The following is a 15,526-nucleotide window of genomic DNA, read 5'->3' as shown; positions in this document are numbered from 1 at the left end:
TGCTTTGGATAGTATGCTGCGCAGCCCCGGATTTTCCAACATGACATTATTCAGTTTCAGAGCAAAGCTGGGAAATACTCTATGCGCATCGTGTAATGCCTTTAGGAAGGCCAAAATCATTCACTCAGTAATTTCAGTTATTCTATACCGCAATCACACAGAGAAGTGACACACTCCCTGATAATATAAACTTGTTTAGGTATGTATAGTCCTCAAAGGCCACCGGAACACGTCCGTACAACGCCTTCCGCAGAGTCTCGCCGCTCTAACCGATACATTGTAAAAAGATTCAGGAGCCGTGAAGGTAGCGTTTCTAAAGAATTCATTCGTCCCTGGCATGACCGCAGTTTACGACGCTGACGAGCGTAAAGTACCTTTAAACAATGCCAATATCAACCACTGTACGCAAAGGTCAACACCTATCAACACCTGGCGTTCTTCCGCGCCTCACGAGAATTACGAATATGAAGCTGTTTTTTTTTTTTGGTGGCGGGGGGGTTGTAGGGGGAGCTTGTTATGACTTCTAATAAGGTCACGTAGGCCGACCAATCTGGCCTTCTGGCCTCCCGTATCTCGAATACACCGTAGTGCGCCCTGACACGTTATAGAAGCGGTTGCTTTAGTTATAAACGTAGCACACATGCACATGCGGGCGAACTATAGCACTAATCTTTTATAGGGAGAAAAACGATTACGGTTGTAGTTAGTTACGCAAGAAAGTGTTGAGCACACATTTGTCTTTTTTTTTGCTTGAGAGGTGTCCGGTGAGAAATATTCGCGTAGATTGACCGAAATTTTATTGTTTCCCGAACCTACGGAAGACAATCGTCTTCCAGGAAATGCTACAAGAGCCATTTTTTCGGCGTTTACAATCCTCCTAGCCTTCAAAGCGAATACGAATGCTCAAAATTGCGCTTCATTCGCCAGGCACACACGGAGAACAAACCGCTCCATTTGGGCATTCATTTCTGGCGCGGATTGCTAAATTTGCTGTTTCCTTGGGAAATGCGAAATCGCGCGGGAAGGAACCGTTAATTACTGCGAACTTTAGTTTCAGCACGCAGTTCCGAAGTAAGGGTGCTCCGATAAACAGGGTGTTTTGCATTCTGAGTGTGCATTACTTGTGCAAGTTGGTGGTCGTACAATGCGATGTCAGCACAACCACGTTTAACATACTGCAGTTTTAAACGCGTTATGATTCCTTAAATTATCTTCTCTGCGGGCATTCTTTACTAGCAGCTCAATATAATTAGCAAGCGTACCCGTTTCAGTAGCATCACAGGAGTACTTAAACCTTAGCAGCAGCTGATATCTCTTAGCGTAACCATCACACTCTGGGCCTCTTAATGCAACTTCTTAGGTAAAAACTTGCGGTCACCGACCAAAGGCTTATTAAAAGCGTAAAAAAAAAAAGAGACGTTTCGGCTTGCGTACGGAAGCCTTCCTCACTGAGCAAATGAGCCCGAAGCACGAACTTCGGCCCTCAGTTTGTATTGCGAGGTAACGGGAGGCGAGGAATTAGTGGTGATGCGTGTCAGAGTTTAAATAGCGAAGGTTCATTTCTCGGTTGAATTTTTAACTGCGAAATTTTTAGGGAACATCTACCTATACTGCTGATGTGTAGGCATAGTTTGAACATTGTAGATTTCTCTAGTATTTAGGCTCTTTTTCTAATGGGATCGGTAGAAGCTATGGACAATAACACCGTTAGGGTCAATATTTTTCCGATTTCCCGTATTCGGACGAGTTCACGGATATTTTGCTTTACATTTCTTTTTTTTTTTGAGGGTGAGGGGGAGGGGGGGGGGGGCGAGTATTATGGTTTCGCCTGCTGAGCCACGGACACATATCTGCGTTCGGCGCGTCGCGGTTCTGGAAGAGGCTTGACTTTTTCCATGGCTACCTAAAGGAAATTTTCAGAAACTCTGAAGAAATTCAGAGAATTATCTACAAATGCGTAGCATTCCTACGCCCCTTGTCTTTAGTGTTATTTTTTATAACCAAAATTTCTGGTTTTTCTAAATCCTATCCGACCAATCACTTCACTCTCGCTATTATAAAGATTAGAAGTGTAACATTCGCGAAATCTGTATTCCTGTGGAAATGCCATGCGTATTAGTTTTGCCATTTTCCGTATTGCTTATTATTTTTGCTATTTTTTGGTTTTTCAAAATTTCGTACCACCAATTAAATAAATTTACGTTGTTATAATGATTACATTTGGAACCTTCCCAAAATCTGCATAATTGTGGAAATGCAGGCCGTTACAGTGTTCGCCAGTCTCCGTAATTATTGTATATTTTTTCTTCTTGTTTTAGTTTTTCAGAATTTGCTTCGACCGATTTGCTCCGACCTTTTACCCGACCAGACGAGATTTCGTCGAACCTTAGATTTCATTATTCAACTTCCGTATCAACAAAATACGCTTGGGGTATTAATGCCCTCTATTGGTCTAGTATGTTTCTTGAACGTCTTTTCGGTACTTGGCATCCCACGAACCAGCCGTTCTTGTCGCGTTTTCGGATGAATGGTGCTTAGCTTCCTTTGTTTTGTAAGTGGTCAGCCAAGAAATTCGTTATTTCCACTCTCGTGCAGTTCAATGCACGCAGCAATATGCACGCTGTCACCGTCCTTCTTGAAGTGAATCCCCAAGACATTTCGTATCGCCGTAGATATATTTCGTCCCTCATACGCCAAGACCAACCATCTTTCAGTGACTTTCCTGTGAGCGTCGCATATCCCTTCGTAAACCCGGTGATGTGTTTTTGGCCATCTGGAACCGATGCCAACACTGAGGTTATGATGTATCATCAAGTATTCGCTTTTTCCAGTGTAGAGCTTTTATCTCAGCCGCGTTGCAATCGGAGGCAGGTCTAAACCGTTGTATTAGTTAATAATGTTGCCGCGAACTCCAATGACTTTGTCACTCTAAGGGCCACTGCCCGAATAGAGTTTAGCAAACTTAGAATCTAGTTCTCGTACTCACTTTTTATCGGTTTTGCAAGCTCTTAAAGGACTTTTATCAGAGCTTCATTTTGATCGAAACAATGTAGTGTTTGGAAATAGGCTGCCTCATGCTGTTATGTTTGCTCTTTTTTCAATTGATTATTGTTGTGGCATGGCTAAAATAGTTTTGCGCTCTGAAAGTTACTTTCCATTGGCAGTTCAGGAAGCCTAGCATCTAGTTCCCGTACTCGCTCGTCAACCTTTGTTTTAAATGCTATGAACTGTTCCCTTTCATTGTTATGTCTACCCTGCTGTGGTGGAGGCACCCCATGCAATGCAAGTGCAGTGCATTTCGATTTCAAGCATTTGGGGCAGCGGTACTCGTGGTGCTGGCAATCATGACGAAAGTGCTTAACGATCTGCGAAACCGGAAGAACCGCACGGCAGCCGTTGGCTCATTCCAGCAGCCGCAAAGGGAGGGAGACAGTGAGAAAAGGAGAAAACGACGTGCTGGGAGTATTTGTTTCAGGTATTTTGTCGCGTCGCATTGGGAGCCAGAAGCGCTACGGCAGGGCCATGGAGCAAGGCAAGAAATATCCAATCCCGTAGCACCTAGTGTAAAATCTCCTGAAACACCGGAGCTGTGAGTTGTTTTTACGGAGATTCTCTCTAGCTTTGATTTCGTTCTTGTGCCTAATGTTAGAGGCGCCTTAGGGGACAATTGTGATAAAATATTTGAAGGATAGTTCAGCTAGAACAACAGTTACAGCCGACTTCTGCACCTATACTTCCTTCATTGATTGCCATGTATTTCAGGGAGACAGTAATTCTGTAACGTTTACAGAACTAACTAAACTAACTAATCGTCACAAATTAATGAAATTTGGCGTAATGGTAGAGTCTTCTTGTCGTGTAATTTTTAAGTTTCATCCAATTCGCCTTGGGATTGTTTCAAACCACTACCATTCGGGCCATTTTCTAGCTATGCTCTCTCCGTAGATGTCGATGCATTGATAGTACACAGCAATTCTGTAACGTTTACAACTTCACAGTACGCTAACTACTTAAGAGAAGGAAATAAAATTCGGCGTAATGGCAGATTTGTCTAGGTGGGTTATTTTCATATACATTGTTACAGATCCTTCCAATAACACACCAGTTCGAGCGGTCTTCTGTAATCCCAATACCTAAGAAGATGGCCGTACGTCACTGTACAACAGGCATGTTGAAAAGCCAGCTTACAAATACCAGGCTTACATAGATGTCATGAAAGGCAGCTTCACTTCTTAGCCCAAGCGGAATATTTGTAAGACATTTTTTTTCAGGGGCAATATAAGCCATATGAAAGGGGGGTTATTGCTGGTAGACACAGATGTCACAGAAGCGCAGAGGGATCCAACAAACGATCAGACCCAAAGCCGCGCTGGCCGAGCTACTTGTCCTGCACGTGCGGCTGGCTGTCTGCCAGCAACATAGCTACATCTGAGGCCACATGACCATTAGAGAGCATTTTCCGCTGTTTCTTATTTATACCTCGCACCTCATTACCACTGCCCCCCCCCCCCCCCCCCGGGGAACAAAACGCCATCCTGGCTACTAACTGGGCACACGACAAACTAAGGGATCATAGTACGCTTTCAAACGCTGTGCGTGAACAGTCTCCCTCCCGTGGCGACCGAGGTCTGAGGAAGGTGTCATGGGCTTTTTGACGTAGTTAACCGGTGACGTCCGCTAGAGAATACGGTAAGTTCTGTAATACCGAGGAAGAAACTTGCTACACTATCCTGGTGTGGTGGAGGAAATCCACAGCACAACATTGATCCAGGTGAATACGTCTTGTGTGCAGATGCGTCGTCGTCCCGAGATTTTTGCTGCCACTGCTCTTGAGTCGTAAAGGACCTTGCAAGCTGACGGCATTCTTCCGCGTACTCGGCAGCTTCAGAAACTGGGAAGCACTCAGAGTAATCCGGTCGGTAGAAGACAACAGTATCAAGGGTGCATGACTGCTCCCGACCATATACGAGAAAAAAGGGCGAGAAACCTCTTGTGGCCTGTATGGGTGTTGTGTACGCGTAAGTCCCGTACTGCATCACAAGATCCCAGTCATCATGACCCGCTCAGGTGAAAATCGACAGTATATCGCCGAGGGGCGGTTGAAGCACTCAGGGAGGCCGTCTGTCTGCGGATGTTACGATGTACTTGTGCGATGGACAACACGTCACCCAGCAAAGAGGGCACGAATAACGTCGGAAAAAACACGTCCCCTGTCGCTGAGACGCTCACGAGGCGCCCCATGGCGCAGAATGAAGCGGCGTATGATGAAACAGGCGACGGCTCGTGCTGTGGCGGCCGTCTGGGAAGCAGTTTTGGCAGGGCGCGTCAGATGATCGGCGGCGACGATAACCCATCGGTTGCCGGCGACTGCATGCGCTAGGCAAAGGTCCAAACATGTCCATACCAACACGGTCGAAAGGTATCTTTTGGCACGGAGGCGGATGCAGTGGACCCACCGAGCCGGACGGCGGAGACTTGCGACGCTGGCAGTCTGTGCACAACCTAACGCACAATGTACATGCCGCGCCAGTTTTTGGGCATCGCGACTTTCACGCGAACCCCTTTCTGGCTAGCTACCCATCGCAGCCGGCGTTGCACAGTGCGCCTCGCTCGCGTGACGGGAGCCATACGGGAGGGCGCCGCGACCAGAGGGTTTGTTGTCACCTGGATGGAGTGGACCCTTTTCCCCTTTGCCTTACCCGAGAACCAGATCTTCATCGACACTAGCGGCACCGTTCGGCGAGGTCAGGTGGAATGTAGCATTACGAGGGGACAGCTGTCTTGTCTTGGGGATACGGTACCGCGCGGACGTTTTGGCGCTCTTGTCCGGACCACAAAGGACGTGTCCGGGCGAGCTCGGAGTCTGCACCCGCGCTCGCACGAGCGGCGCCCTGCTGCTCCGGTATGCAATCGGTGGGTAGAACCATCTCGATCTCTAGCGTTGTTTAGTTCCTCGCCCCCAATGTTACCGTTACGGCCTATTATGCAGTATATTTGATTTGAACGTAATAAATGCTGCCATTGATGTTTTGCCCTTGACGGCCCTGCCTTTGGCGGTCTCCGCAAACAACGGACGCGTCTGCAGCCGGCTCTCACAAGGCATGTTTGCTGAGAACGGATGGCTGCGGGGTGGGAAATAACTAGTGTGTGAAATGTAGAATCCCACATCTGCCGCCCAACGTGGGGCCTTGTTTGCGGAGGCGAGCAGGAGGCACGGCAGCATACTTTGTTCTGGCGTCGGACGATCCGGGCATAGACAACAGACTTCACGCCTAACTGATTGGAGCGAGTTATTAGCAGAGGCGTAGTTTCCTGAGGTTGAGGCGAATTATTCATTGCTGCGGCGTTCTCATTTTGTTAAGGGCCGAATTTGCAGCAATCGTGTATATGGCATTACGTCGCGGACAGTTAACAAGTTATCTCGGAATTTTTGTCGGGACGTTGTTGTTTATGGAAACGAGGGTTTCTGAGTTTGCATCCACGCTAGGCCGGGGAGCCCGCCCCGTTGTGTCAGCTCGAAGTGAGTGTGTACGGGAGCTACAATTTGGGTCCGTGTTTTTTTTTATGTTTGGTCGTCTCCGGGAGTGGAGGCTCCGGGAGCCGTGTGGCCGGGCCACGTGTGCCGCAAAAGGCTAGCTGGTATTGCAGCCTGGCACGGGCGCTCCGATACCGCTGATTGCGGTAGGCGCCGTTCGCCCATAAGCTGCTTGTGTTGCAGCGAGCGTGTAGTAAACTAAAAAGCAGATGTCTCCTCACGGCTCTACGTACGGACACGTTCAGGGTTTCTTTTCGTTTGGTCTATTTTATTTTGTTGTGTTTTTGGATGCGGGTCGTTTGCTGAAGTTAGTGACATGAAGGCTTTCGCAGCCGGTCCTCCCGGAGCAAGGCAAGCCCTTAGGAACAATCCGAGGGCAGTACGGTGCGCTCCCTCTCTTTGGTTGGCAGCCTCGCGTGAGAGAAAGGAATCTCTCCCGCCTCAGAAAGACTGTTGCTTTTACCCCTCGCTGCGCGACAAACTGCCTTCCGCAGCGTAGCTATTTTTGTTGTCGCGCCGCTCGAGCGACGGGACTGAAGGGGTGCCTCCTCCCTCCCTGTTTTCCACTGACCGAAAAGAACTACGCGGGACAAACTTTGCGCCCTGTAATTGTAACGTCGCTGGAGCCCTCTTGTTCAGCTCGAGAGACCAAGATCTGTTCACGTGAACAAAGCGCCAGTGTGCTGAAACGTATTTCACCATTTTTACGCAAACGGTGTTCATGTGTGTGAACGTAGGGCTGTCGTTGGGAGCAAATATTTCCGCGCTCATGTGTATGAATATAGTGTTACTGATGCGAGCAAGTACTGCTTTCGCATTTGTGTGGTTAAGCAGCGCGCCGGGCGGTCTATGCGATCGTTTGTGTTCTTTGTGCCCTGTACCGTATAGGGATAGAACAGGTTCTTGCTCTGTTGACATTTCCAGAGCGGTTGCATTGCTGAGAATCTTAGCAGCTGAACCATCGGATTGTGTCACGGTATTGATGCAGTCGAGTTTGTATTCACCCTAACCTAGACGCAGCAAAGTTAGGATACTTTGGCGTGCTTTGTTGACGTTGACAACCTGGCAGTTATGCCGAAGCCATGGTGATTGTGATATTCAACATCGAACCACGTGATCAATGGGATAAAGGGGCTACTATAGCCGGTTGTTCCGGCTCTATGTATGGCTTTTTTGACATTAACAGAGCAAAGGCAATGCTGACAACTTTGCAATTGTCATTACGATCGCGCCACAAAGGCGTTACGATCGGAGAGTTATTTTTCCGCCCTACGCTGAAGGTGCGGGGAGTTTCTTTGTGCAGCTGAGCCACCCAGAATTGGTCCACATGACGGAGCATGTTTATGCTGCTGACTGCTGTCCGGGACGACGGGTCGTCTGCAGCTGGCAAACCTGCTGAAGCAGCGCGGTGCAGCATGCAACCGCCAGCCTGGCTGAGGGAGTCTGCAGTCTCTGGTCGCTTTGCGGCCACGCGCCATCACGGATCCACCACCACTTGAGCAAGGCTTGGTTGGGATGGCTGGTGCGATACTTCCCGGATATACCTGCCTGCAGACATCAGCTGGTGACGACTGGGTCTGCTGGTACACTACCAGCGGTGGCATTGGACGAGCGGGAGCCGGCGTAAGCAACACGATGCAGTGACTAACGATTTAATCGACGAACGACCTTTCCATTGCCTCTAATCCTGTAGTCAGCTCTCGGCGGCGTACGCAAGGAATTAAGGAGGAAGGAATGTGGGAATCGCGACTTTCACGCGACCCCCTTTTTGGCTAGCTTCCCATCGCGGCCGGCGTTGCACAATGCGCCTCGCTCGCACGACGGGAGCCATACGGGAGGGCGCCAGCGATCGGAAGGTTTGTTGCTGCCTAGATGGAGTGGACCCTTTTCCCCTCTGCCTTACCCGAGGACGAGTTCTTCCTCGACACTAGAGGCACCGTTCGGCAAGGCCAGGTGGAATGTAGCATGACGAGGGGACAGCTCTCTTGTATTGGGGATACGGTAGCGCGCGGACGTTTTGGCGCTCTTGACCGGACCACAAAGGGACATGTCCGGGCGAGCTCAGAGAGTGCACCCACGCTCGCACGCGCGGCATCCCGCTGCTCCGGTATTCAATCGGTGAGTGCAATCATTTCGTTATCTAGCGTTGTTTAGTGCCTCGCTCCCAATGTTACCGTTAGGGTCTACGATTAGTCTGTATGCAGTATACTTGATTTGAACGCTGCAATAAATGTTGCCATTGATGTTTTGCCCTTGTCGCCCCTGCCTTTGTCTGTCTCCGCAAACAACCGACCATTCCGCAGCGTGCGCTCGCAAGGCATATTTGCTGAGCGCGGATGGCTGCGGGGTGAGACATAACTAGTGTGTGAAATGTAGAATCCCACAAGTTATATCGGAGACGGACACGCGTTGGCACGTTTTTAACAAGCAAACGTGGGTAGACATCGGATCGGGATGAAGAGATGCGCAAATGTCGGTGCGAAGACGCCGAGGAATTACGAGCAGCCATTTTCGCCCTTCGTTGAGGTAGTTCCGCTGATGCAGCAATCCGTCAAGGAGCGTGACGTGCACAGCTTGCCTGCCCCGGGCCCGAGGTCGTTCAGTACGGGAAGCGTCAGAGCGCAAGGAGATGAGCGAAGCAATTCATGGGTCCCTGCGCAGTTCAGAATGCATGTAAGGGAAATATAGGTGACACAACAGCGTCGTTAGGAAGGATGCAGGCAGGCTCTGGTGACATCGGAGAACGGTGTAGGGCATCAGCGTCGGAATGTTGGCTGCCTGACCGATGCACGACACGTATATTCAACAATTGTAGCAGTAAAGACCCGCGAGCTAGCCGCCCAAAGGGGTCTTTAGTGTGGACAACGAGCGTAGTGCATGGGGGTCTGTGACGACGTCGAATGGGCGGCCGTAGAATAAAGGTCGGAACTTCTCTAGTGCCCAATCTATGGCCAAGGACTCCTTTTCCGTGACGGAGTAGTTTGACTCAGCGTTAGTAAGGGCACGGCTGGCGTAGGCGACAATGTACTCGGCAAAGCTTGATTTACACTCAGCAAGCAGAGCCAAGACCGACCCCGCAGGCGTCAGTACGAACCCCAATGGGCGCGTTTTGGGTAAAAATACCGCAGAACAGGTGACGACGTAAGAAGCTTCCGCACCGTCACGAAGGCGTTTTCACAAGCAGGGGACCACGTGGTGAGGTCTTGAGAGGTACCAGGAAGAAGGTGCGTCAACGGTGCACGATGGTCGCAAAGTTGCCGACGAAGCGCCTGAAGTAAGAACAGAGGCCAAGAAACTCCGCAGGGCCTTCATAGATGTCGGCTTTGGGAACTCCGCAACTGCCCTAACTTTAGATGTGTCGGGTACAACTTCATCTTTCGAAACTACGGGGCCCAAAACAGTCAGCTTCCGAGTGGCGAAGCGACATTTCTTGAGATTCAGCTGCAGCTTTGCTTCGGCAAGACAAGTAAAAACTTGTTCCAGGCGGCATAAATGTGCCTCCAAATCTGGAGAAAAAACGACGATGTTGTCAAGGTAGCTCGCACATGCTTTTCATTTTAGTTTGTGCTATATACTGTCCATAATGTACTCGATAATGGCAGCCACTTACAAACGCCGAGCAGCATGACATTGAACTTATAGAGTCCGCCAGCTAATATGAAAGCCTTCTTTGCGCGATCAGCCGTATACCTGCCAGTACCCCCAACGCAAGTCGTGTGATGAGAAATATTCGACTCCCTTCAAACAGTCAAGGGCGTCATTAAAACGCGGGAGAGGGTAGACATCCTTCCTGGGTATCTTAATGAGGCGCGATAGTCGACACAAAAGCGTATTCAACCATCGTTCTTGTTCAACCATCGAACTACGTATTCAACCATCGAACTACGGGAGACGCCCAGGGACCTTACAAGGGCGGAATGACGCCTCGCGCAAGCATTTCGTCAACATTTTCATCAATAGTACGAGGTTCTTTGTGGGAAACGCGGTAAGGTCTTTGTCAGAATTGGTTTATACCACCGTTATAAGGCAATTGTGCAACCTGTAAAAGAGGCATGGGTGGTGCTGAGGGAAATTGGTTGTGAAGGAGGGGTCGGCGTTCGCGAGGGGGAGCATGTTACCCCCGCCTTGTTAAGCGGCTTCATGAAATGAAAACTGGCTAAAGGGGGGGGGGTGTTACACATATACTGCTTCATAGCAAAAATCACTCAACTTTGTAAATGAGGCACGCCTCATCATCATCATCATCACCAGCCTATCTGCGCCCACTGCAGGGCAAAGGCCTCTCCCATTATTCTACAATTACCTCGGTCCTGTGCCAACTGTGACCAATTTATCCCCGCAAACTTCTTGATCTCGTCGGCCCATCTAACGTTCTGCCGCCCCCTGCAACGCTTGCCTTCTCTAGGGGCCCACTCTGTTCCCCTAATGACCAGCGGTTATCTTGCCTTCGCATTACACGCCCTGCCCACGTCCATTTCTTCTTCTGAATTTCTAGTAATATGTCTTTAACACCAGTTCGCTCCCTGACCAACTCCGCCCTCTTCTTGTCCCTTAATGTTACACCTATCTTTTTCCGCTCCATTGCCCGCTGAGTCGTTCTCAATTTAAGTTGAACCCTCCTGGTGAGCCTCCAAGTTTCTGCCCCATAGGTGAGTACCGGTAAGATGCAGCTGTCATACACTTTCTTCTTCAGCGACGATGGTAGGGTGCTATTCATTATCTGAGAATGTCTGCCATATGCACCCCACTCCATTCTGATCCTTCTAATTATCTCTGCCTCATGGTTGGGATCTGGGGTCACAACTGGGCCTAAGTAGATATATTTGCTTACCACTTCCACTGCCTCGCCACCTATCTCAAACTGCTGTGCTGTCCCGAGGTTATTGATCATTACTTTTGTTTTCTGCATATTAATTTTCAGGCCCACGGTTCTACTCTGTTCGCCCAGTGCGGAAAGCTTGCTTTGCAATTCGTCCCCGAGTTACTTAGCAAGGCAACGTCATCAGCAAATCTGGGTTACTGAGGTATTCTCCATTAACCCTTACTCCCACCTGTTCCCAATCCAACGTTTTGAATACTTCTTGTAAGCATTCTGTGAATAACATTGGAGAGATTGTTTCCTTGAATACGCCAATTAACCCTCGGCCCTCAGTCCCCAGCGGCTGCGAAGCAACTGACCACGGCGGCGGACAGACCTGTGACGCAGCAGAAGGTGCTAAGAATCCCTGGATCCGGACAGGCTGCCAATGGAACCTGAACCTGGCAACGTTTAACGCGCGAACCTTATCTAGCAAAGCAAGTCTCGAGGTGTTGTTCGAGGAATTAGAGGGCATTAAATGGGATGTAATATGGCTTAGCGAGGTTAGGAGGGCAGGCGAAGCCTTTACGGTGCTGAAAAATGGACACGTCGTATGTTACCGTGGTCTAGAGGACAGAAGAGAACTGGGAGTGGGATTTCTAGTCAATAAAAGCATAGCTGGCATTATAGACGAATATGGCATTAACGAAAGGGCAGCAGGTCTTGTAATTAGGATCAATAAGAGGTACAAGCTCAAGTTGGTGCAGGGCTACGCGCCCACATCCAGCCACGATGACCACGTAGTGGAACGCTTCTATGAAGATGTGGAATCGGCAATGGCTAAAGTAAAAACACAGTATACCGTAGTTATGGGGGACTTCAATGCTAAAGTAGGCAAGAATCAGGCTGGAGACAAGGCAGTTGGGAACTATGGTCTGGGCTGTATAAATAGTAGGGGGGACCTACTAGTTGAGTTTGCAGAACGGAATAACCTACGCATAATGAATACCTTCTTCTGTAAACGGGAGAGTTGGAAGTGGACCTGGAGGAGCCCGAATGGGGAGCACAAAAATGAAATAGACTTGATATTATGCGTTAAGCCTGGCGTCGGGCAGGATGTGGAAGTGCTCGGAAGGGTAAGGTGTAGTGACCACCGTATGGTAAGATCTCGAATAATGCTAGATTTGAGGAGGGACCGCAACAAGCTAGTACGAAAGAAGCCAATAAATGAGCTAACAGTAAGACGTAAAGTAGAAAAATTCAGAATCGCGCTGAAGAGCCGATATTCCGCCCTTAACGAGGAAGCCGAGCTTACGACACAGGAAGCCAGCGACAACCTTACATGCATTATCACGGAGTGTGCAGTAGAAGTCGGGGGCACTATGGCCAGACAGGATACTGGTAAACTTTCACAGGAGGCGAAATATCTAATCAGGAAGCGGCAAACCATGAGAATCTCTACCGCAGCTGACAGAATAGAACTAGCCGAGCTCTCGAAGTTAATCAATAAGCGTAAGACAGCTGACGTACGGAAGTATAATATGGAGAGGATCGAATACGCTGTAAAGAACGGAGGTAGCCTGAAAGCAGTGAAGAGACGTCTTGGCGTGGGGAAAAATCAGATGTATGCACTTAAGGATAAGCAAGGCAATCTCATCAGAAATAGGGATAAAATAGTCACAGTGGCCGAGGAGTTCTATAGGGATCTGTACAGTAGCGGGGACATACAGGATAATGCCGAACGAGACAGTAGTTCAGAGGAGATCGACATCCCACCGGCAACGACCGAAGAAGTAAGGAAGGCTTCGAAAGAAATGAAAGGGGGCAAAGCACCTGGTGAGGATCAGATAACAGCAGGCCTCTTGAAGGATGGCGGAGAAATTGTACTTGAAAAACTAGGAAACCTGTATACGCAATGCTAATGACCGCAATGGTACCGGAATCTTGGAAGAACGCGAACATCATCCTAATCCATAAGAAAGGCGACATGAAGGACTTGAAAAATTACAGGCCGATCAGCTTACTCTCAGTCGTTTACAAGGTATTTACCAAGGTAATCGCTAACCGAATCTCTGCAACCTTAGATTTCAGTCAACCTAAAGAACAAGCAGAGTTCCGTAAAGGTTATTCAACAATGGAGCATATTCTCACGATCAATCAGGTTATAGAAAAGTGCGCTGAGTATACTGAACCCCTATATTTAGCCTTCATAGATTATGAGAAAGCATTTGACTCGGTCGAAACCCTAGCAGTCATTCAGGCATTACGGAACCATGTGGTAGATGAGCATTATGTAAGAATACTAGAGGATATCTACAATGGGTCTACAGCTACCATCATCCTCCATAGGGAGAGCAGTAATATACCTATAAGAAAGTGTGTCAGAGGCACGCCTATATCCTAACAATTAGTCGTGCACATGCCCTCCCTCCCGTCTCACCTTTCTTCGCAGCAGGTTCTCAACTGGATACTTCCTGTTGATGACATCGTCTATGCCAGAAACATCGCCGTCTAGTGGACAGACGCACTCAGACGTGGTAGTGCAGCTTTGGTAGCACGGTTCGCATAAGACGTGCCCACATTGAAGAGAAAACGTCTGTCTCCGAATGATGCCACATGTGCTGCAGATGATGGCCGCAGGAATGGGGTCCACGGATTTCAGCGGCTTGCTTTCAAGGTATTCGGAATATCCGACGACTACGAACTCTTGGCTGCCATGGGCCATGTTCTGTCCAGGGGCCTGCAGAGACGGAGGGCGTATGCTGCCACCCGACTCGTTGCAAGGGTGCCGGAAAATTACGGCAATGGGACGCCTTTTGAAGCCTACAGCTGACGTGAATTGTTTGCGTTCCGAGATATGCTGGTCAATATGCTTCGATGGCAGAAGGTACTTCGGGCAGCCAAATCCCGCTAGATAAGATGAATGCGTCCACATAGTATCCGAACAATTATAGAAACCGTGCGGCTTTGTGCTCATCTAGAAGCCTCAGATTGTTAACCGATGCATGCACGCACGCACGCACGCACGCACACGCACACACACACACACGCACGCACGCACGCACAACGCACACGCAACGCACACGCACGCAACGCACACGCACACGCACACACACACACATATATATATATAATATAAGGAAAGAGTCGGATACACAGCAAGAACAATAACAAAGAACGTTTACTCACGTAGCGTGCCTTCATCAGAGTGCAGTTACACACTTTTAACTGCACTCTCATAAGGCAAGTCCAGTTGCCGCTACGTGAGTAAACCTTCTTTGTTATTGTTCTGGCTGTGCATCCGACTCTTTACGTACGCTAATTCTGCGCGCTTTGTGATTTTTATCTTTCTCTAGAGTTATCCATGTATATATATATATATATATATATATATATATATATAGAAATAAGGGTTGGCAGTCGAGAAAACCTCGGAAAGCAAAGGGGAGGATGTGGTAGATCATTGAAACAGATTAAGAATTTGGAAAGAAAGAAAGAAAGTGAAGAAAGAAAGAAAGCCCCCTTTGCTTTCCGAGGTTTTCTCGACTGCCAACCCTTATTTCTGTGTTATTTTCAACGAGCCCCTCATTTCCTATTCTGATTCGCTACATGCATAGCGAGGGCCTCTGTTCTGGCAGTCTTGTTGCCAAAGGGAGCTTAAGAGGGTTCAAAGCTGGTCGACCACTCTGGACATGTCGTAGACACTCGAGTCACGACCCGGGGGTTAAAAAGAAGGTCCCCTTCACCCCGATTAGTCCGAATGGCGCTGGCTACCACCCCCAAGCATAGGAAACAAACATACCTAACATAAATACCCCAGAAAGTGAATGGGAAAATCGCCCCGCCGGTAGCGTAGTGGTTATCGCACCAGACCGGTATTCTGGAGGTCGTGGGTTCGGATCCCACCTGGCGGGCATTTTTTCTTCACTTTCTTTCTTTCTTTCCAAATTCTTAATCTGTTTCAATGATCTACCACATCCTCCCCTTGCTTTCCGAGGTTTTCTCGACTGCCAACCCTTATTTCTGTGTTATTTTCAACGAGCCCCTCATTTCCTATATATATATATATATATATAGCGAATAAGAATAGGAAATGAGGGGCTTGTTGAAAATAACTCAGAAATAAGAGTTGGCAGTCAAGAAAACGTCGGAAAGCAAAGGCACCAGACCGGTATTCTGGAGGTCGTGGGTTC

General features: G+C 48.7%; 1 protein-coding gene across 1 annotated transcript in view; it reads right to left on the bottom strand.

Annotated features, from left to right (window-relative positions):
- Positions 1–15,526, bottom strand: part of LOC144137988 (uncharacterized) — a 36,662-nt gene that overhangs the window by 6,563 nt on the left and 14,573 nt on the right. Inside the window, exon 2 of the mRNA XM_077670019.1 lies at positions 13,774–14,073. Coding sequence (XP_077526145.1) covers positions 13,774–14,073 — 300 coding nt within the window. The remainder of the gene's footprint in view (positions 1–13,773; positions 14,074–15,526) is intronic.

Source organism: Haemaphysalis longicornis, unplaced genomic scaffold (genome assembly GCF_048455015.1).
Source record: "Haemaphysalis longicornis isolate Haplotype H1 unplaced genomic scaffold, Haemaphysalis longicornis Haplotype H1 scaffold_5, whole genome shotgun sequence".
Classification (NCBI taxonomy): domain Eukaryota; kingdom Metazoa; phylum Arthropoda; class Arachnida; order Ixodida; family Ixodidae; genus Haemaphysalis; species Haemaphysalis longicornis.
Note: the sequence above shows the minus strand (reverse complement) of the source record. Positions and strands in the feature narration are given on the sequence as shown.